Here is a 21,994-nt window from a genome sequence, read left to right on the forward strand (position 1 = left end):
CAAGTGTGTGCCAAGAAGCCCGGCAAGAGTCTCAATAAAATAAATAAATAAAATAAATAAAATAAATAAATAAATAAAATAGGTCTAGGGGTATAGTTGAGAGGTAGAACACCTTTCACATACACACATACACACACACACAGACACACACACACACACACACACACACACACACATAGAGTAATTGTGAGGATATTAACCTTTTGTGTGTGTGTGGTACTGAAGATTGAACCCAGAAGGATATTACCTCTGAGCTATATCCTCATCCTGATCTCACTAAGTAGCTGAGGCTGGTTGTGAACCATGATCCTCCTGTCTCAGCCTTCCAAGTACTGGGATTACAAGAATACGTCACCATGCCCGGTGAGGATATTAATCTTAACATGTATCGATAAAACAGTTCTCTTCCTTGATTTCAATAAGCAGTGCACGTGAATTGTCATTAGACTGCAGAAAACTCATTTTCTTATGAAGCAGTCTTAGAGAAGAAAGATATTGCGCAAGAGAGAGATTTACTTTAAAACTCTCTTGCTTACAAATGTGCAGAAGCAAAGTAATTCTCTAAGAGCCCTCCCTGGGTCAGTAACTGGAACAGAACAAAAAATTATGATAGACCTGATCATATATAACTGTTACAGAAATAGACCTGGCAATAAAATAGACCTGTTACAGAAATAGACCTGGCAATAAAATAGACCTGATCGCTCACTCTTGTCCCCCAATCCCTCTTGTTGGTTACAACTGCTGCTCTCTCCACAGCCAGCACGGAACAGAGGACGGGGCTGGGGCGTAGTTCAGTGGGAGAGCACTTGCCTAGCAAGCACAGTCTCTGAGTTTGATCCCTAGCATGAAAAGCAAAAAAAAAAAAAAAAAAAAAGGTCAAGATTAAAAAAGTTTCCCAAGGTCATTAAAGTGAACCAAAAGCCCAGGAAGAGAAAATTTTAAATTTCACGTTAGTAATCTATTAGCTAAAATCTGCTGTTTCAAGGAAAACTTTGATCCAAAAATCATTAGTTGAACTTGGAAAAACGCCTCATGACATGGGGGAGCCACAGTATTTGGTTGTATCCAACTAAGTGGCTCATACTGAACGCTCAGCATAAAGGTCATTACAAGGGGCCTGAAAACACACCAGCTTCTACTCAAACAGTAACTTTAACTAACAGGGCTCCGCTGGGCACCTGCATGTTTGTGAGTTCAGGGGCACGGCTTGTTTGAAGACCTCGTAAAGCCCTCATGCCGCAGACGGACCGTTCCTTGTCACAGGTCTGTGCTTTGGGGGGCAGGTCAGGGGCAAGAGGGGCAGGGAACTCACGTAGCCCTTGTAGCTGGATTCCAGCTCTGGTCCCGTGGGAGTTTTGCTGCGGAGGATGTTTTCGGTTTGCTGCATGTGGAAGCGGCTGTCATCCAGGGCTTTGTCCAGTTGTTGCATCTGTGACTCCAGGGCACTGCGGTCCCCTGCCAGCGCCAACCAAAGGAATCATTAGTGGCCATATCGTTTGACTGATTTCAAGCTTGACATTCAAGGAGAGAGTTTTCAGAAATGATTTCAGCTATGGCAGCATAGAAAGTGCATGTGTGGGGGTAGTTATAAAGCAAAGGTAGTAAAGTAGTGCTGGTGGGTTAGACATGGAAGAGGCTCAGTTGTTGGGCGTGCTCTCTGGAGAGTGCCACCACACCGTGGCGGGCGGGCTCTGCAGTTGGTTCTGAATAGCTCCAGCATCTTCTGCCTCTTTCAGCTCATCCCCTGGGAACCTTCACCACTATCCCATCATGCAGATAGTGGAAGCCTTTTGAAACATCTGAAATGGTGCCGGCTGCTCCCCAGGAACTAGAAGGCAGATATTGCCCTGTTCTTGGCAGCCGCTTGGTGAGCAGAAGACAAAAGGCCCCGTCTTGCCTTTGTGTACCTCAAGGGACCACAGAAGGCCCTGGTTGCTGTGACAATCATTGCAGGCATAAATTCAGCTTAACCAGAAAAAGGCCAGCTCAGAATAGAAATGATGGGCCGGGCGGGGCGGCACGCGCTTGTAATCCCAGCGCTTGGGAGTCTGAGATGGGAGAACGTTTGGAGCCAGCCTCAGCTACTTAGTGAGCCTCTGTTTCCAAATAAAGTCTAAAACAATACAGGTCTGGGAGTATAGCCCGGAGGTAGAAAAGCCCCTGGGTTCCACCTCCAGTACCACCAAAAAAAAAAAAAAAAGACATAATGGGAGATCGAACCAGCCATGAGTTGTTTTATCTAAAGTTGGAGACAAAACCAGGAGAAAGCTAAGGAATTAGCACTTTCATCCAGCCATGTTCTTCCTCATTACCTAGAAAATCTGGGCTCATCCTCCTCTGAGAATGGTGGAATTACAGTGTGTCTGCGTGCACACACGTGTGTTTTATGTGTGTGCTTGTGTGCCACAGTCTTAGGATGAGACAAGCTCATTGGTCATCAGAGTGGAGCCAGCACAGGGTGGAAGCAGAACAATATTAGTAAGCTTTATTAAATCTATTTGTTTATTATTGCAAGAGAGCCTCTAAGTACACCTAGAAGAGGTCTCTCACTAGGAATCGCTCCCAAATCACTGTCAGACTCGCTGCCTTACTCCCTGTTTTGTGAGTGTGTGTGTGTTTGTTATTCTTGGTTTTTTTTGTTTGTTTGTTATTGTAGTACTGGGGGTGGAACCCAGGGGCATTCTACCTCCGAGCTACACCTCCAGCCCTATTTTTTATTCTTTACTTTTTGAAACCGGGACTCACTGAGTGGCAAAGAGCCTCACTAAGTAGCTGAGACTGTTCTCGAACCGTGATCCTCCTGTCTCAGCCTCCAAAATGCTGGGATTACAAGCGTGCGCCACCACGCCCAGCAGCTTTCAGACTTTTTGTTGACAACTTTGAGAAACCAAAGTATAAACTAGTCACCTCATGAGCTGATCTTATCTTACGATTCCCCTGATCTTCCCCAATCAGAGACCCTGAAGTATAGTTTTCCTGGTGCCATACTGAGGGAAACTGTTTCAATTTTTCTATAATTTTTCTTGTTTTAGAGAGAGTACTATCCTTGATGGACACCTAAGGGTCAAGATCCTGTGGGGTGTATTTTTCATTTTAAATTATTTTATAGACCCCTTAAATAAAAATTGTATATGTTGTATGTATGTATGTATGTATGCATGTATGTATACACACACACACTTTTATTGGCACACTATTTCTACATCATGATGAGGGTCAAAGTCATACAAACATACAGGCATGAGGCACGTGGTGTGGAAATGATAGTTTTGAGCTGACACGTTGTCTCACTCTGTCTTAAAAGACCTCTGAGGCAAGAGGCGGTTGTTGGAGGATGTGCCCACGGCCACTCACCCAGCAGAGGCAGGGGCAACCCTGCGGAGCTGGCACTCCCACCAGCTAATAGAGCACCAGGACACCCGTGCTGAGAACCGGCTTTTCCATCTCATATTTTCTGCCGCTGCTAATGGGCACCAGGGCTCCACACTTAAAGGAGACTGATTACCACTTGATTTGAGAAGTTATTACATATCACATGATTACTGGAATCGTATTCTCAGAGTTGGTGGACCAGCTGCTTTTTTGAGTAAAGCAGGAATAGAGAGAGGTAGTGCCTTCAGATGCTGGAGCCCCAAAGCCGTGAGAGACCCCAAAGCTGGGCTATGAGGAGAGCTGGTTATGGGGGGAGAGGGAGGAGCGCTCGGTTGCCATGCCTACCCGAGGAATGTCTGATTGCATTTTCTGTGAGTTTTACATAGGCCTCGGGGCTTTCGGGGATCACTACATCTGCAAAAAGAGCACAGTCTTAAGTTGACAGCTAAAGGCTGAAGACCGTGATTCCCCTGCGGCAGGAAAATCCCTTTTCCTAGGGGAAAAGGAGGAAGCTCGTTATTCTAGACAGACGGCAGCTCCTGAGTGCAGAGGGTTTGGGTGTATGCTCGCCAAAGGTTTCTAGAAACAAATCTGTATTGGCTGAGTGTGATTCTGAGCCGGGCACTTTGTTTTAAGCACTCATTTGTCTAATTACAAGTGCCACACATCGGGCTCTAGTTAGGTATTCCATCTTTACTCACCTTGATTCCATGGAATAACCCTCTCTCTCTCCACCCAGCCCTTCATTACATGTATTGCTTGCCCCCCCCCCCCCCGGCTTCCTCTAGACACCTTTCCTGTGAGAGTCCCACCAGTCCCTTGGGGATAATTATCACTCACAAGTGGCTAATCCGCATTTCCAGGTCCTGTGCTTCACGCGTACGCACTTACTCCTGGATGGTTGCATCCAGAAAGTTTACAAATATCTCAAAATCAGCTGCTCACACACCCAAACTCAGCACATCCCCCCATCACCACCTCCTCTGCCCAGCAGATACCCTACAATATCCTCTCCTTCTTGTGGTCCTCAGGGGCTAGGACCACCTACATCTTTGACAACTATGTCCTAGCCAGAAAAATCACCTCCAACTCGACTGGACCAGTGGTTATGGAGGAGTCTTCTCATGGTTCCTCGCCACTCTGATTCTCTCCATGCCCAGAGCTTCTTCTTAAGTTCAGACCACCATCCTGCTCCTGTCCTGGGTTATAAAACACTTGCATCTGAACTCCCTTCCCCCAACGTGATCTTCTCCCGTAGTGTCTAGACAGATACGATCACATGGCCTTTCTCTCTGGGCTCTGCTGTGGCTCCCTACTGCCTTCAGGATAAGAACCCAGCTCCTTTCCATAGTAAACAGTCCACTTTGTGACCAGGGCCTGGCTTGCCTTCCCAGACTCCACTTGGTCCACCCAACCTATAGTCTTGTCATTTTGGACAGACCAGATGACCAAGAACACCGGGGCTACATCCACGGCTGGATAGAGTTTCTCTCCCCGTCTTTCTCTCAACACCACCATGTCCACCTGCTACTGACCCACTGCTTCTCCTCCTCTGCTCTGGATGTGAATGCTTCTTCCCAAAGCGTTTCCCCTGAGCACTTTCTTATGACCCCACATAGACATTGCTATCTCAGCACCCAACATTGCACAGAGGCTAGAGGCTGGTCTCTTCCCAGCACGATCAATCCCTTCAATTTCCCTCCCAGCTGGCACGGAGGGATGGCTCTCCCCTACCTGCTAAGCCCACAGCTCCCCGGAGGTAGAAGTTCTCGTCCTCGTGGCCCTCCTCCTCTTCAGAGGGCAGAGTCCTGGACACTGCAGACTCCAGGTCGCGGCTGAGGTCGTAGTCATGGTCCCACTCCAGGGGGATGGAGTCCACGCTGGCTGGGGTGTCGCGTCCCGACCGCTCGCTCCGGAGGGGCTGAGGGAGCGAGAGGGAGGGGTTGGAGGAGGGCTGGGGGGAGAGCCCGCCTTCTGCAGACGGGTCCTGCCAGCGCAGGTCCGAGAGAGCCGCAGAGTCCTCCAGCTCCAGGTCCCCATCAGAGAGGTCATGCTCGTCCTCCGGCAGCTGCAAAGGAAGTCACGCCAACCGAGTCACTGCGGGGCTCAGGGTGCCCTGGTCTCCCTCTCAGCTGAGCAGGCCACTTCTACCACACAGCGACACTTTAGACTTCCTATCAACAGATCGATCGATCGCTCTGGTCACTTACAAAGTGTCTCATGCATTAATCCACATAGGCCTCAGACTTATTACTAATAAGATGTCAATGATATTAAAGTCCACTTTGAAGAGCCACGATAGGAAATTAAATTAAGCTCATGCAAACATAGGCAACCTAGTCCTGTGCCCCTAACAGAGTAGATAACCAGTGCCCCAGGTCAGTGACAAAAGACAGTGTGTATTTTTGGCCTTATATCCCAGATTTAAAATATATCCTGTCACAGAGGATTCCAAATATCCTAATAACAACAAATCTATAGATGAGATGTAATTGTGGTGGCAATTAGAAAAAAATAGAAGAAAAACCCAACCCAGCTGTGGTGGCACCTGCTTGTAATTACAGTTCCTGGGAGGCTGAGACAGGAGGACTGCAGGTTTGAGGGCAGCCTCAGCAACTTAGTGTGACCCTGTTTCAAAACAAAAAATACAATAGAGCTGGGAGTGTAGCTCAGAGGTAGAATGTCCTTGAATTTAGCCCGAGCATCTAACAAAAAAAAAAAAAAAAAGAAAAAAAGAAAAAATCCACCTAAATATAACCACATTATCTGAGCAACTATTTACACTGCTCTCTTCACTGCTTTTCTTCTAGAAACTTCTTTATCTTCCATGGAATATATGTGGCAAAGGCTCTTCTCATATCTTAAAAAAATCAACTCAGCCGGGTGTGGTGGCGCACGCTTGTAATCCCCGCGCTTGGGAGGCGGAGACAGGAGGGACAGGAGGATCGTGCAGGTTTGAAGCCAGCCGCCTAGCTTAAGAGACCCTGTTTCCAAAAAATAATAATTAAAAAAAATAGGTCTGGGAGTGTAGCCTGAAGGTAGAAGGGCTTCCAGGAACCCCAGTACCACCAAAAAAAAAAAAAAAAAAAAAGAAAAAAAATCAACTCATCTAATGATTCAAATGATCTCCTTTACAAAGGAGTTACTGTGATTAAACCTGTTTTACAGTGGAGGAAATCAAGGAGAGACAGGCGGAAAGCTTGCCCGAGGATACACAACTAACACTTGCCCAAGCTAAGACGGAAGCCAGCCAGGCATCTGACTCCCGAGCCGGGCTCTCCCCACCTTCCTCTGACATCTAGTCATTCCCCTTAGATTCGATGGCAATGAGCAAAAGGCAACGTTACGTACAGGCAGGCGGATCAGTTTCTTATGGTATCTTTCCACGCGCCCGAAGACCTCCTGACAGTAGTGTCGGAGCTCATCCAGCTCCTCCTCGATGACCGCCGCGTCCAGGGGCTCACTCTTCTCGATCAACTGCTCCCCCTGGACAATTATCTGCTCAATCTTATTGTGGTTCAACGAAATCTCCTGCTGGAAGGCCTAGGGAGCACAAATCCCATGGGTTTTTTAATTTTTCATTACTCTGGTATAAAATAATTATAGTTAAACTATTACAAATAATAATAATTAAATTATTATAATTATATTTCTCACTGCATAAGAGAACCCAGGTTGGAGATACTGGACTGACCATCTCCAGTCACAACACAAGAGGCTATGGCTTTCCTCAAGCTCAGTATAAGATTTTTAAGCCAGACTAGAAGTTAGAAATGGCAGCCTTAGAAAAGAGCCTCTGGGGATAAAATTTACCACCTCAGATAGTGTGGGCAGAGAATAAGGACAAAGAGTCAAATACATCATCGAGCTAAGAGCACTGCCGATTCCTGGGCAATGGTTCCTGCTAAAAACAATGGCGTGCGCCCAGTGTTCTGACTTAGCTCACAGGATGTAAGTCATATGTCAGCCGTGACTAAGGGAAGCCCTCCAGATGGACAAGCCACAAATTCTCAGTCGATTCTTTTGTTGTTTCAGGATATAGGCAGTAAAGCCTCAAGCGAGAATGATTCAAAACACAAGGAATTCTGGGAGGGTCCACGTAGACTCATCCTGTATGGTTCAAAGGAGTAAAATCACTGGGGACGAGGTGCAGGTGATAAATTTTAATTCAACACAGGAATAAACTCTGGAAGCACTGAGATTGTCTAATGATGTGAAAGACTGCCAGGGGAGAGGGGAGGGTGAGAGTGAGTCCCACAATCCTGCCAGAGTCCAAAAGAAAAACATTAAACTGCCACTTGGTAGAGGTTGCCTTTAAAGGGTTTAAGTATTGATCTGTTTGTGGAATGACCTGGAGGAGGGGAGTGGGGAAGGGGAGGGACAGGCACCTGCAGAAGAGCAGGGAGTACCACTTGATGACTTCTTTGATCTAAATATAAAATTAAGGGCAACTCCCTTGTTTTATTACAATATCCAAAGCTCATAGACAGCATAAATATTGTTTAAAAATATCTAGCTGAAGCTGGGCGTGGCGGTGAATGCTTGTAATCCCAGCAATTGGGAGGCTGAGACAGGAGGATCGCGGTTCTCAGGCAGCCTCAGCTACTACTTAGTGAGGCCCTTTGCAACTCAGTGAGACTCTGTTTCAAAATAAAGAATAAAAAATAGGGCTGGGGGTGTAGCTCAGAGGTAGAATGCCCCTGGGTTCCATCCCCAGTATCGCAAACAAAACAAAACAAAAACAAAACACAAATCTAGCTGAGTGGTGGTCTGTGCCTGTATCCCAGTATTTGGGGGGCTGAGACTGGAAGATCACAGGTTCAAGACCAACCTTAGCTATGTAGCAAGACTCTCAACAACCTAGCAAGACCTTATTTCAAAACAAAAATTAAAAGGTCTGGGGATGTAGATCAGAGGTAGAATGACCCTGGGTTCAATCCTCAGTAATACACACACACACACACACCACACTATGTCATCAGGGCAGAGGGTGAACTTATTAGTATAGCATGTGTTTAGCTCAAAGTCCCGAGTTCTATCCTTGGCACTGTCCCCTACTCCAAAATCTATCTATTTATATTCGGAAAAATATCATGAATTGACTGGAAAATTTTTCAGCTTGCTAAACAGTCTCCCTATTCAAGTTTCTAGCTCATCACTGTGTGTAGATTATACAGTGAAAGATACAGTGTGTATTTAAAATTAACTTGGCATCTAAGAATAAAGAATGTGTGGAATAAAATCCCAACCTAAGAAAGCTATATTGTTCTGGAACACAGAGGCCAAATGAGCTGTGTGTGGGTGTTAGAAATAAACAAAAAGCAAACAACCAAAGAAGACCCTTAGCACCCCGGAAATCAAGTTACTACCTAAAAGTACATATGTTAATGGTGGTTGTCTCTGGCTAGTGCTTTTTTATTTTTAACATCTTTTATATTTTCTGATTTTTTTTTTGGCAATCCAAAAGAACTAAGCCAGGCATGGTGGCTCGTGCCTGTAATTCTAATACTTGGGAGGCTAAGACAGAAGAATCACAGGTTTGAGGACAGCCTTAGCAACTTCAGTGAGGCCGTCAGCCACTTGGTGAGCCCCTGTTTCAAAGTAAATAAATAAACAATTAAGCAAATGAATGAGTAAATAAAATAAACAAATAGGGATAGTGGTGGAGCTCAGAAACATTAAATTTTTAGAGTTCTTAAGTCTGTTCCTTACAACAGAATCTACAAATCCTTCCTTTTTTAGACTTTCTTCACATCGATAATTTGAAAAACGACTACCTTGAGTTGCTTTATCTTAGCCTGGACATCACACTCAGAGAAATGTTCAATATTAGTGAGCTGCAGATCCATCTCTGTCAGCCAGACCAGAATGCTGTCCCGGGCAGTCTCAAACTCTTCACGCTGGCTGATAAAATGCTGGATGTGAAAGGAAGATAACAAAAATGAATCTGGGTGTGGTGGTGCACATGTGTAATACCAGTACTTGGGAGGCAGAATCAGGAGAATCACAGGTTCGAGGCCAGCCTCAGACAATGAGAAAGACCCTTGGCAATTTAATGAGACCATTTTCCAAATAAAAACATAAAATAAAATAGGGCTGGGGGTGTAGCTCGGAGGTAGAATCCCAGGTACCATAAATAAGTAAGTAAATAAGTAAATAAATAAATAAATTTCACACCAATGTACAGAGGTGGCTTGGCCAATTCTTTTACAACAGACACTGAGAACCCGGCTACCTTTCCCTCATCCCTCCCTCTCCTCCCCACTGGCCATCCCATCCTTAAGCAAACCCTAAGATCAGGTCTCAGTATCCTGTTGGGCTGGCCCCACCCAGCCCTCCTGGCCTCCAAGGTAGAGACAAGGTGAGGCTGAAACCTTGAGTCTGCGCAGGATGGAGGCGACCCTCTTCTGCAGGCTGTCCCAGCGCTGGTTGCCTTCATGGACCATCTGCCTGAGGCCGCAGGCTGAGTCGGTGCGGTTCTCCCTGGCCAGGCGGCGGTACTGCTTGTTGATCAGCTCCAGCTGCGTCAGGCTCTCGTGGACTTGTCGCTGGAAAGCCTGAGACCACAGAGAGGGGCATCAGGGCGGAAGGTCCGTGAGGGACCCCCAGATATGCCTCCACATAATTCAAAGGTACATACATACATTCCGCACATACATAAATGGATATACACAGTACCTATATACACGTGTATACATATACACATCACATAAATATAGCTTCTAAAATAATTAAGTCTAGCTGAGTGTGGTGGTGCAAGCCTATAATTCCAGTACTTTGGAGGCTGAAACAGGCAATTGCAGGTTCAAGGCCAGCCTCAGCAACTTAGGGAGGCCCCCTGCAACTTTGTGAGCTGTTTTCAAAATAAAATATAAAAAGAGCCGGGAGTGTAGCTTAGAGGCAGAATGCCCTTAGTTCCAAGTTAATTAATTAATAGTAATAAAATAAAATAATTAATGGTCTGAAAACAAACAGATCACTGGAAAAAAAATCTATGTGTTTGCTGAAATGAGTTCAATATTTCTGGTGTCAATACTGAGAAACTATCTACAAAAGAAGTGTTTATTTGTGAAATATGCAATTTCCTAAAATTCCCCAAATTGCCTCAATTCTGGTGTCCATTAGGAATAAAATTAAAACCACTTTTTGCAGACAGCCCTCTAAATGCAAGCTGTTATTAACTCTAAAAAAAGCAATTTGGTAAAACATAAGCAACTTTCCATTTTAAAAAAGGTTGGAACACGCTCTATTCCTTTTCTGTTATTCCCATGAATTATTCACAATTTTTACAAAACATGTTCGAGCTGGCGCACCACAGTAGCTACTATTTACCTTAGAGATTCTGCAGTTAAACAACTTCCTGTTGTTGATGCAACAGATACCAGCCCTGGCAGAAGAGTCACTTGGCCGAAATACAATAAAACTCGCCCCATCCCTAATTCATTGGCATGATTTATGGCTGATTTCTCTCCTGGCCTCAGACACAAATTTTTATAATTAACTGGACTCTACTCATCTGAATCTCAAAATTCTGTTTTCTTTGGCCCCTCGGTTCTTTGCAGGTTATCCTGTAAACGAGTTTCCTTCTGAGAGTGGCTTTCACAGCCTGCATCCTAGGAAACCCAATCTTCAGTTCTGTAAAACTTTCAGTTATTTTTCCAGTGAAGGGAGTGGTAAGACAAGTTCAGCTCTTGCTGTTGCAGGGAGTCAGAATACGAGCTGGCCCCCCCACCCCCCACCCCCGTGATGGTGTAACATCCCGGGCATGCCCCCCCCCCCCCCCGTAGCATACTCAGGTTCCTCCTCCAACATTAGTGCAACTGAATAGGCTAAGGACTCTCCTTAAGCAAAATTCTGTTTCTGTGACTTACTTCTATCTCTTAAGAAAAGTTACAAGAATAAGGATAAATGATAAAATCAATCCTTACAGAAGCAGACTATTGTGGGTAACTTTTGCTTTAAAATCGGAGTCTAAAATAGAATCTGGAAGGGCATTATATAATCTGCTTTGTAGTATAAGCCAATTATAAGAGGTTTTGACCTTACTGAAGCCGAGTGGAATAAGACACAGGGTGGAGAACCCTTGCTAGCTTTGGTCAGCACCAGGATGACCTGAAATCTGCTGCTCTGTGGCTTTTTACTAAAAGCTCTCTAAGGAAAAACGTGTTGGGATTTCTTTTTTCCTGGAATTTATTGGTGTGGTTTCATATAAATCTATTAAAAATGACTTTTATTTATTTTACATAGTATTTGAACATTTTAAGAGATTCGCATAGCTGTCCATCTATGACTCCTCGATTTTAAATACCACATGGGCAAAAAGCAGATTTTATGTCTCCTATAACAGACCTCGGTAGATGCCTAGCTAACCGATGTTGGAAGGTAAAATGAATCCAGCTGGAATTGGTGGGATTTTTTTTTCTTATTTTTTAAATATATTTTATTGGTGCATTATAATCATACACTGTAATGAAGTTCAGCGTGATGGGGCATACATCCACACCACGCTTGGTGAGCTTACCCCGGGCTCCCTCCCCACTCTCTCCTCTTCACCAGATATGATATTGAGATTGTCATTGGTAATTTTGAGGATGTACATAGCATGATTTGAAGTGTTTCTTTCATCAAGTCTCCCTCACCTCCACCACTTCCCTCCCCTGGCCCCCTTCATCACTCTACTAGGGTTTCTCCTCCTTTGTCTAGAGTCCCTCTTGTATCCTAATTTTCCCCTAGCTCCCACAAAGAGAAAAAACAAATCACTCTTCACTGAACATCTTGAGGAGGCTGGGGCAGAATTAGCAATGATCAGAAAGCATTAGAACTGTCTGTTGTCAATATTAATGAACATGCTTTTCAGTGGGAACAGAAAGGGAAAGAAACTCCAAATTTTAAAAAATGGACCATTTCAGGCTGTGTTCAGAGGCAGCTGAGAGGTTGGTGTTTCATGGTACTGCAGTGATGGAATGATCCAAGATTTTGCAAACAGGCAAGGACCTGGAATCAATTATTGTACGATCCCTTTCCTTATGAATATAATTTTATGACTGTTATTTTTATCTCGTGTAATTAAAAGGTCTTGGTGACTGAGGAAGGCACTGCATTTTGTTGTGTAATTAGAATTGGACTATAATGAAAAGGTTTTATTCAATGCTGCAGCCAATCCTAGTTGATCAATGAAAAAAATTATTTATGTGCATACATACCTACTCTGAGTAAAAAAAAAATCACAAAAAGGTGTATAGAAGTTTTATAGTATGGAAAAAAAAAACCCCATCATGCTTTAATCTTTTAAAAGATGGTTGGTTGTGAAGAATTTTGGAATAAAACTAACCCCAAGACCTTTGGAGGGAAATATCATAAGTCTTGTTTTCTAAGAGAATTTCTCTTTACTACGAATTTTGTTTATAATTCTTGACAATGGGAAATTAAGACTTCCTTTACTACTTTCTTTGCCTACTTATGAGGTAGAAGTAAAGGTGTCTGCAAAGCCATCCGCCAACCATTTGAACAAATAACGCGTGGGTGGTGAGTCTGCTTGCGCATAGGACACCAACCCCCAACTGGTAAAATAAGCATTGAATACTCAGAATTATAAATCACCTCGAATTTCTTTAGTTCTTCCTTGGCAACGGTATAGAGCACCCCAGAAGAGCTGGGGAAAGCTGCTGTCCTCTCTGAAACCTTCAGCCAGTCTTCAAAACGAGAATAGTCATCCAGAAACTTCTGCCACAGTCGCCATGTCTCTTCAATCCTGAAACAGTAAATGAAGGAACAGATCCCCGTTATTTAAGACTGTTTACACTTCAGAGCCCTGTCTGATGCCTGCAACGGGATTAAGAGTGCCCAAATAAGCAACTGCTCTGCCAAACAATAAGTGTGCTGAGCCAAGTTGACACACACACACACACACACAGAGGCAATTGTTTGAGCTAAAATAAAACAGCTGCTTATTTAAAAAAAAAAAAAAACACCATGTCTTGCAACTCTGTATTTTGAATTAGTCAAATTGAACATTATAACATGAGTGGCCCTGGATGTTTTCAGGGAAATTTAGAAATACGATGTATTGACAGTACACACTCAGGCCAGCATTCGCCTGAAATAAAATCCGCTAAAATAAAATTCTCCTGAAATAAAAATTCAAAAATCCACTGAAGTCCAATGTTACACACACATATGGACTGACCAAGTCGACCTATGACAGCAAAATAAATACCAAGCTTTTGAAGATCACCAAAGAACACAATTAATTATGATAATTTTGTAATAACGTATTATGAGATTTTGCCATGTTGAATTTCAAAGAATTTAAAGACAAATAATGTGTCTATTGTCTAGTGTTTAATAAAAGAATATTCCTAGCTGGGTGTGGTGGAGCATGCTTATAATCCCAGCTTTCGGGAGGCTGAGATCACGGTTTGCAGACAGCCTCAGCTACTGAGCGAGGCCCTTTGCAACTAAAAAATAGGGCTGTGGCAGGTACAATTCCCCAGGGTTCCAGCCCTGGTACTGCAAAATAATAATAATAATAATAATAATAATAATAATAATAATAACAACAACAATAATAACAATAATAACAATAATAATAATGATGATGATGATGGTGTTCCTTTTTCACAATGATAAATTCTGCAAACATATTTGTAGAGCAGGTCCATTTTTATCTTTCTGTAGGCTACTGAAGCTGTTGGGTATGTGACTTGGCCTGTTAAATTTATATACTACCTTAATCCCTATTTCATTTTATCAAACACAGATAATGGTAACTTTGGGGAAGCTGGAATGTTTTTGGACCTTGTAACCCAAGAAAGTAGTGAGCAGATGAGATTCTGGGTCTTTCTCTGCCCTAACTGAACACCGAGCTCACTTGAGCCTCCGCTCCATCGACAGAGCGCAGATGTTTCTCCACCGCCGGTCCAGGTTTCGCGTGGCCTGCTGGATGGAGTCACACTCGGCATCGGTGGCACACGCGTCGCAGTCATGCAGCAGGACCTCACACAGGTTGAGGACGGAGGCGACACCTGTACTGTGCTTCTCTATGTCTCTCTGAAGCTCCTGCAGGGAAAAGCAGCACGTATTATTAAAAAAATTCCATGAGGACAGACAGGAGAAACTGCAGCCACATTCACTGACTGATAAATGGCTAGGCTAACCGTTGGCAAGCATTTTACTTCCAGATGAAGGAAATTTCTTGAACTTTGTTTGGGAAATCTGGCAAAGTCAAAGGTAACAGCATGGGAAAATTATCTAGAAATGTTTTGGCTATGATAAAAATGCCATGATATAAACTGAACAACTGAAAGAGTCTATACTGAGAGCAAAGCTCCCTTCTTCAATGATGGAAAAATGAACTTTGCCCTAGACTTTACTCTGCAGAGTAATTGCTTTCATTCCAACCAATTGATCAATCAGTGGAATGTATGTGCGTCTAACTGGTACTCAAGAATTGGGATTTAAGTTTAAAAATGTTAATGCTGCCATTGTTAAAAGGCTGAATGGTTTAGGGGACCTGGGTCTCTATCATGCATGACATCATTACTATGAGCAGCTTTAGCAAAGCATGATTTTAAATGCAGAACAAACATTAAAAGTTATGAAAAACAGGAAATTGAATTTCTCCTAACTTCTACATGTGAAATCTTCATATTTATGGCATAGAATTTAAATCCAAAATTCATTTTTTCTCCCTTGAGCTTTGCTTTAGTTTGGACCTGGAATGTCCCCCAAAGGCTCATGTGTTTGCTAAAAGTGCTGTTGGGAAGTAGTGGAACCTTTAGTACAGGGAGCCTGGTGGAGGGGGCTTGGGATATGGTGTGTGCCCTTGAAGATATTGGGACCTCAGCATCTTGTTCTTTCTCTTTCTTTGCATCTTGGCCACCATAAGGTGTACATCATGATGGACTCTGTAGTCCATTGTAGGCCAAAGCCACAGAACCAAGTGACCATGGAATGAAACCTTTGAAACCATGAACTGAAATAAACATTTTCTCCAAGTTGATCTCAGATATTTTGTCACAGTGATAAAAAGTTGACTAACACATTCTTTTTTTTACTTGAAACAGGGTCTCACTAGGTGGCTGATGACTTCATAAAGTAGCTGAAGCTGTTCTTGAAACTGCAAATCTACTGTGTCCACCTCCCAAATATGGGTATTACAGGCTTTTGCCACTGTACCTGGCTTAAAGCAAGCTGTTGTCTCTGGTTACTTCAGAGTAACTATTCCATTTTTAAGGGTGAGTTCTACAGGTAGCATTTCTGCTTGTCCTTTTGATCAATGTTCGTAACAATGTGTGTGTGAAGTTCTTGAATTTGTCCAGATTTTCTCTTGTTCTAATAATTTTTCAACTTACTCAGATACCTGGACTTTATTTTGGTGTGTTTCTCTTCCTCCTTTTTTTCTCCTTAACTCCATATTATAATGTTTATGAAAAGGCTGACTTATAAAATGTAACAGTACCTTTGATTAATCTAATAATATCTAATAAAATCAAGAGAGAGAGAGAGGGAGAGAGGGAGAGAGAGAGAACACACATATTTATGTCACTGGTTTCAATCCCCAGTACTGTCATCATAAAATCAATATATGAAATTGTAACCCTAAGCTGGAATAGTTTTATAATCATTGTAATTATGTTCTTAAAGATTTAGAGAGATAAATACATATTTATGTTTATCTATAGATATATTCTTATGGTACTGGAGATTGAACTCAGGGGCATTCTATATCTGAGCTACACCCCCAGCCCTATTTCATCCTTTATTTTGGAACACTGGCTCACTAAGTTGTGGAGAGCCTCACTTAGTTGCTAAGACTGGCTGTGAACCTGTGATCCTCCTGTCTCAGCCTCCTAAGTACTGGGATTACAAATGCACTTCTCTCATCTAGCTTACCTGTATATTTCTAAGTAACATGTGTATACAGGTATTCTTGATTTTTCTTTTTTAAATTTTTTTATTTGTGCACTATAGTCATACATCCAAATGAGGTACAAGATGGCAGAGGAAAACATGCACACATCACTCATTTGGCCCTTCCCCAGTTCCCAGCCCAATCCATCTCCCTCTTTCCTCATGTTTGGCTTAGTGAACAGCTTTGATATGTTTGTGACTGTACATCATGTACATTTGGGAATTTCCAACTTTAGGCATGATTGACTCTTCTAGAATAGAGAAGGAACCAATTTCTTCATGGCTTTTTGGGCACTAGTGACTGCTATGGCACAATTTATAACTAGAACAATAATCATTCTTTGCATGATAATAGTTATTTAATATTTCTCACATTTGAACAACAAAATAAGCTATGGCTATGTTTCTGTCCTTATATAAATTTTGTCTTCCTGGAATTAGCAGTCCTCTTTCTCTTTATATTGCTTAGTTCTTGTTGCCTATGGAACTAGTGAATCTCCTTCCAGTATGGTGAGGCCCAGCAGGTGATCTATTTAGCTGTTTTTCTCCTTGGAAACCTCCTTCCCTCCTGAATCACCAGAGCCCCTGCTCCAACCTGGCTGTCCTCGGGGACTTTCCTTTAACTTTAGCCTGGGCATTCTCCTTTTAAAAATGTTTGTTTCTTATTAACGTGTATTCATTGTGCATGTTAATGGGGTTTCATGAGACATTTCAATACATGCACATGGTGTGAATGATCAAACCCCACTTTCCTTTACCTACCCTGCCCCTCCACTTCCTAACTTCTAATAATCACTATTCTATATTCAAGTTGACTTTTTGGTCTTTAGTTTCCACATATAAGAGATACTATGCAGTATTTATCTTTGTGTTTCTGGCTTATTTCACTTATCATAACAACCTCAAGTTCCACCCATCTTGCTGCAAATTATAGAATTTCAGTCTTCTTTGTGGCTGAATAACATTCTACTTTCATTTCTCCTGACTTGAATATTATTTTCCATTTATAATGGATTTAGCCGGTAGTGTTTGTAGCATATCTTTCTTTGCTTACTAAAAAATAGGTGCATATGAAGTAAATATTTTGCATATTAAATAGAAGGGTATAAAATTTGAAATAATTTTCTCAGACTTTTTTATTTTGCTAACCAGGAGGCATCACTGTAGGGGAGCCAGGTGGGGGTCTAGCCTTTGCTAGGTGGCCTGGAGTACCACCACATGAAGGTGTTTTCTTTGTCTGGTCAATTTCTCCAATCTCCTGGCTGTGTATAAGCCTGGATATTGGCAGTATTGGAGCCCACCTGGGAGCATTCAGAACAAAGCTATTTGCTTCAGCTTCCTAATCCTAATACACAAACTCCAGCCTGGTGATATTCTGAGCCCCAGATACAAAGTCTCTCTGATTTTCCTCCTCCAGAGAGTTACTCTCTGTTCTTCTACCAGAGTAAGGGAAACAGAGCTGCCTGGCTCTTTGTGGATAGGGGGATCTGCCTGGTCAAACCACTCCTAAATTAGACTTCCAAGGAATGTTTTTACTTTATAGCTTTATAGACAGCTCAGCTTTACTTATCCAGCATGAACCAACTTTCTCCTGGCCTCTGCTCTGCTAACACCATTGGTCTTTATCTATCCACTATCTATCTTCAAAAATTCTATTGGGATGCCTATTATCAATATCATTTTATTTCCTGTTCTCTTTGCCGTTGTGGGTTTTGAACTTTCCCTTCTTTATTTTCATTTTATTGGGGAATTAGCAGCAGGTGGACCTACATTCAAATGTGTATGAATCCATCGTATTTCACTAGGTACTATTTTGATTTTTGTACATTCACTAAGTTATAGTCCTGGCCATTAGCACATCAACTCTTATCACAGGTACATGCAATTATTATGTCCTGCAGTAGAATTTGGGGAGCTGAAAACCAATCACAACCCTCACAATTCAATCTCAAAATTTCAAACATCAGTATCCTTCAGAGAATCTCAACCTTACAAAAACTAAAAAGCATTCTAACAGAACATTTTAAACACCATGCTAATTTCACTATTTAAACACTTTAACAATACCTCTGATTAAACACCTATCTCATTGGCTCAAATCATCTGTAAAAAAATAAAGTAAACATATTAACGATTTCATAGGATTTTAAAAGTGAGTGCTGTTTATGCTTTATGGCATTTTTAAGTGCGATCACTTGACCACAATTGCCTAAATGTACTGGAAGAGCCAAAGTCTGGATTGGGTGCTCAAGGGCAATCTGAAGACATGAAGTAACAAGACTTTTTATGAATTTATGGTGCTCTCTACTGACAACTAAAGCCTAATATGCTTGTAAGAATAAGCAAATGGGAGGTAAAATTTCTCCTGTATGGATTTTTAGGTCACTCTCTTTTGCTATGTTAGGTACATACTGTCTGCCTGTGAGATGTCCTGTTTGCTGCAAATACAAATTCCAGGGTATGGTCTAAAGGTATTACAATCAATACTCCTCACAGAACAAATTTTTTTAAATCTAAAAATTTGAAGTATGCATTACAATAATTCTCTAAACACCATGCACAGAAAACAAGGATTCTTTCTAAGTCTATGACAGTGGTGTAGTGACCCACAACTAAATAAACTAGCCGGGCATGGTGGCTCATGCTTGTAATCCCAGCATTTGGGAGGCTGAGACAGGACGATCTAGGATCCAGCCTCAGCTACTTAGTGAGGCCCTTTGCAACTCAGTGAGACCCTGTTTCAAAATAAAGAATAAAAAATAGGGTTGAGGGGGGTAACTTGGAGATAGAATGCCCCTGGGTTCCATCCCTAGTACTGCTAAAATAAATAAATAAACAAACAAACAAACAAACAAACAGTCTGATGATGTTTTGGAAACATCACTGCAGCTCAACCTTACCTGCCACCCAAAAATGGCTCCTTGGAGGACCAATGACATGAAAACCATGATGGCACAAGCCATGACATCGGGAGAGTCAACTCTGCATTGGCATGGTACCTCCTTGCTCTCAACACTTGTTTACACAGAGCTTCCTCTTCCTCAACAGTCCGAGCCCCCTTCCTCCTGACCTTCCACCCCAAGTCAGCACCACATCCACCCGCTATCTAGGCCAGGAGGACAGGTGTCTATGGCTCATGAGCTTCATTTCAACGGTGTTAAGCTTTACCTGCTGTTCACTAAGCTTTCTCTGTATCTCTTCTGAGTTACAGGAATCGTAGACTATGGGCTTGGCTAGCTCTGACTCGATGTGTGCGAGCCACGTCCTCAGGCTGCTCATGTTCTTATCGAGCTGCTGCACAGCCACCAGGGTCTCCTTCAGCTTCTTCACCCTGTGGGCAGAGAAGGTGAAATGTTCAGCGTTGGCGAGAGACAGGCTCATGTCACACTGGTGTGGAGAAGCAAGTGGGTCTGAGGCCAAATGGGCCCAGTCCGTTCTGGTTTGGCCACTTATTGACTGTGTCTCTGTGCGGGTGGCAGAACCTTTCTGTGTCTCTGTTTCCTCATCTATACAATGATGGTTTAATACAGTACAAGAGTTCTAGGGAGATTTAAATAAGTTGAATGATATAGGATACCCAGTACATGGGCTGTAGTTAATAGACATTAGCAATTATTATACTCAAAATGGCTATGATAATGGAACTGGAACAGAAACTCCATGGATGCCACAAAAATTGTAGACACAAATATATAACTTATACTTTTTTGAGGAATACCTGAGAGAACCATTTCTAACAGGCTATTACCAAACAGAATACGACGCCACACTTCTGATACTGAACAAAATTCTAGCCCCTGTGAATTAGATTTCAGCATCTGGTGGGTAAAAACTCAGTTTAAAAGAAGAAAGCAAGCCAGGTGTGGTGGAGCATGCTTGTAATCCCAGCTTTTGGGAGGCTGAGATGAGAGGATCGTGGTCGAAGGACAGCCTCAGCTACTTAGTAAGGTCCTCTGCAACTCAGTGAGACCCTGTTTCAAAATTAAGAATAAAAAATAGGGCTGGGGGGTAACTCAGAGGTAGAATGCCCCTGGGTTCCATCCCCAGTACAAAAAAAAAAAAAAAAAAAAAAAACAGATGAAAGCTCACTTAAGGCACACTATCAGTGAGATGTTACATGCACCCAGGAAATTTAAGTTTCACCAATGCTAAGGTGATTGAGTGACTGAGGAACTGTTGGACTGCACGTGGCAAGGGGCAGGTAGCAGGATGGTGACTGTCTTATCTTCCACCTTGGTGCCTGGTTTAGTACAGTCTTCATTACAGAGTGTGCTTTAAGGAAAGCTTTGCTCATCTTATTTTCTACCACAAAGCAGGGAACAACACTTTCTTTAAGATTCTCATTTTTCTAACAACCATTTGTAGATATCTTACAAGTGAAATACTGGAAGGAAAACGATTAAAAAAAAAAAAAAAAACAGACCTGATTCTTTCTCTTCCGAAATGTACAATCTGACTGGACATGTGAATAATGAAAAGCAGCCCAGTGTGCTAAAAACTAAAATATACAAATGAACCAAGTCTGTGGTGGATAAATAAGAAGTGATCGGTTCTTTCCAGTCATGTCCAGGTAATCGTTCATTTACTCATTCATTGTTTGTTTCTTTTATTTCTTTTTTGTGTGTGGGTCTGGGGAATGGAACCCAGAGGCATTTGACCTCCAAGCTACACCCCCTGCCCAATTTTTTATTGTTTATTTTGAAACAGGGTCTCACTAAGTTGCGGAGGGCCTCACTAAGTAGCTGTGGCTGTCCAGGAACCACGATCCTCCAGTCTCAGCCTCCCAAATGCTGGGATTACAAGCGTGCGCCACCACGCCCGGCTTCTTTTATTTCTTTTGCAAACATTGTTGTTGCTAGGAAGACATGATGGGTGATAGATGGACAGCGATGACTAGTTTTGTCTTTGCCACAAAGAAACTTAGACTGTGAGAAAAGACAGACACTTGAGAATGTTTGAGCTGTATCTTGCGAGATTAATGCAAGCCAAGCAGAACACTCCTAGCCTAGGAAAAAGACAAAAGAAAAGCCGAGATGTTGAAGACAGACAGGGCAGTAGTGCTGGTGAGGTTGGGGATTGAAAAGATGGGAAAGAGAAGAAGAAAGATGAAAAAGTTGTGGCAGCAAAGAAGTCTGGGTAGACTGGAGTAAGAGTATAAAGATTCTCTAAGGGCATGCAATGGGTTTGCATGCTGTTTAAAGGATAATAGTAACTTCACCAAGATTTATCCGCAGAGATAATATCAGTTCTGATTTCAAGCATGTAAGTTTGAAATGAAGATGTCATGAAAATAAATTCACGGAAGCGGAGAATTACCCAAACAACTTAGAGCAAAAGCCTCACTTGAGAAACTGTAGGGGTGAGTACTGAATTGTTAAGTTTATAAACTGGCATTATGTGAGGCAGAAGGAGTTAAAAATAAGTGTTTTCCATTTGGGTGATAATGCTACTTTCTCCGAGTCTATTGGAGGCTGAATGAGTTCCTGAAATCAAAACCATATTAAGTTGGGGTCATGCTATGTCTGGGGGCCTAGGTAGAAACAAACAAATGCAGTTGTAAAGTCAGAAGATCTGAAGGAGATTTTACCATCAGTTTAGGTTAGTCTGCATAGAATCAAAGCCCTGTGGATAGAAGAGTTTTATCCTGAAAGGTATGGTCTAAGAAAAATGAATAGTAAAAGGCAGGTTAGGGGAAGAATCACATATT

The 21,994-nt window shown here is 42.5% G+C and overlaps 1 protein-coding gene across 6 annotated transcripts in view; it reads right to left on the reverse strand.

Moving 5' to 3' along the window:
* Positions 1–21,994, reverse strand: part of SYNE1 (spectrin repeat containing nuclear envelope protein 1) — a gene marked incomplete at both ends in the record, with an annotated part of 486,197 nt that overhangs the window by 19,670 nt on the left and 444,533 nt on the right. For 3 of the 6 annotated variants that reach the window (XM_080699887.1, XM_080699889.1, XM_080699890.1), the window contains 9 exons: positions 1,316–1,458; positions 3,721–3,789; positions 5,110–5,443; positions 6,727–6,918; positions 9,153–9,290; positions 9,750–9,932; positions 12,976–13,126; positions 14,246–14,433; positions 19,456–19,618. In XM_080699887.1, coding sequence (XP_080556013.1) covers positions 1,316–1,458; positions 3,721–3,789; positions 5,110–5,443; positions 6,727–6,918; positions 9,153–9,290; positions 9,750–9,932; positions 12,976–13,126; positions 14,246–14,433; positions 19,456–19,618 — 1,561 coding nt within the window. The remainder of the gene's footprint in view (positions 1–1,315; positions 1,459–3,720; positions 3,790–5,109; positions 5,444–6,726; positions 6,919–9,152; positions 9,291–9,749; positions 9,933–12,975; positions 13,127–14,245; positions 14,434–19,455; positions 19,619–21,994) is intronic. The other 3 variants (XM_080699888.1, XM_080699891.1, XM_080699892.1) reach the window with 1 other exon arrangement.

The sequence above is a fragment of the Muscardinus avellanarius genome (assembly GCF_963383645.1).
Source record: "Muscardinus avellanarius genome assembly, chromosome: 8".
Taxonomy (NCBI): Eukaryota; Metazoa; Chordata; class Mammalia; order Rodentia; family Gliridae; genus Muscardinus; species Muscardinus avellanarius.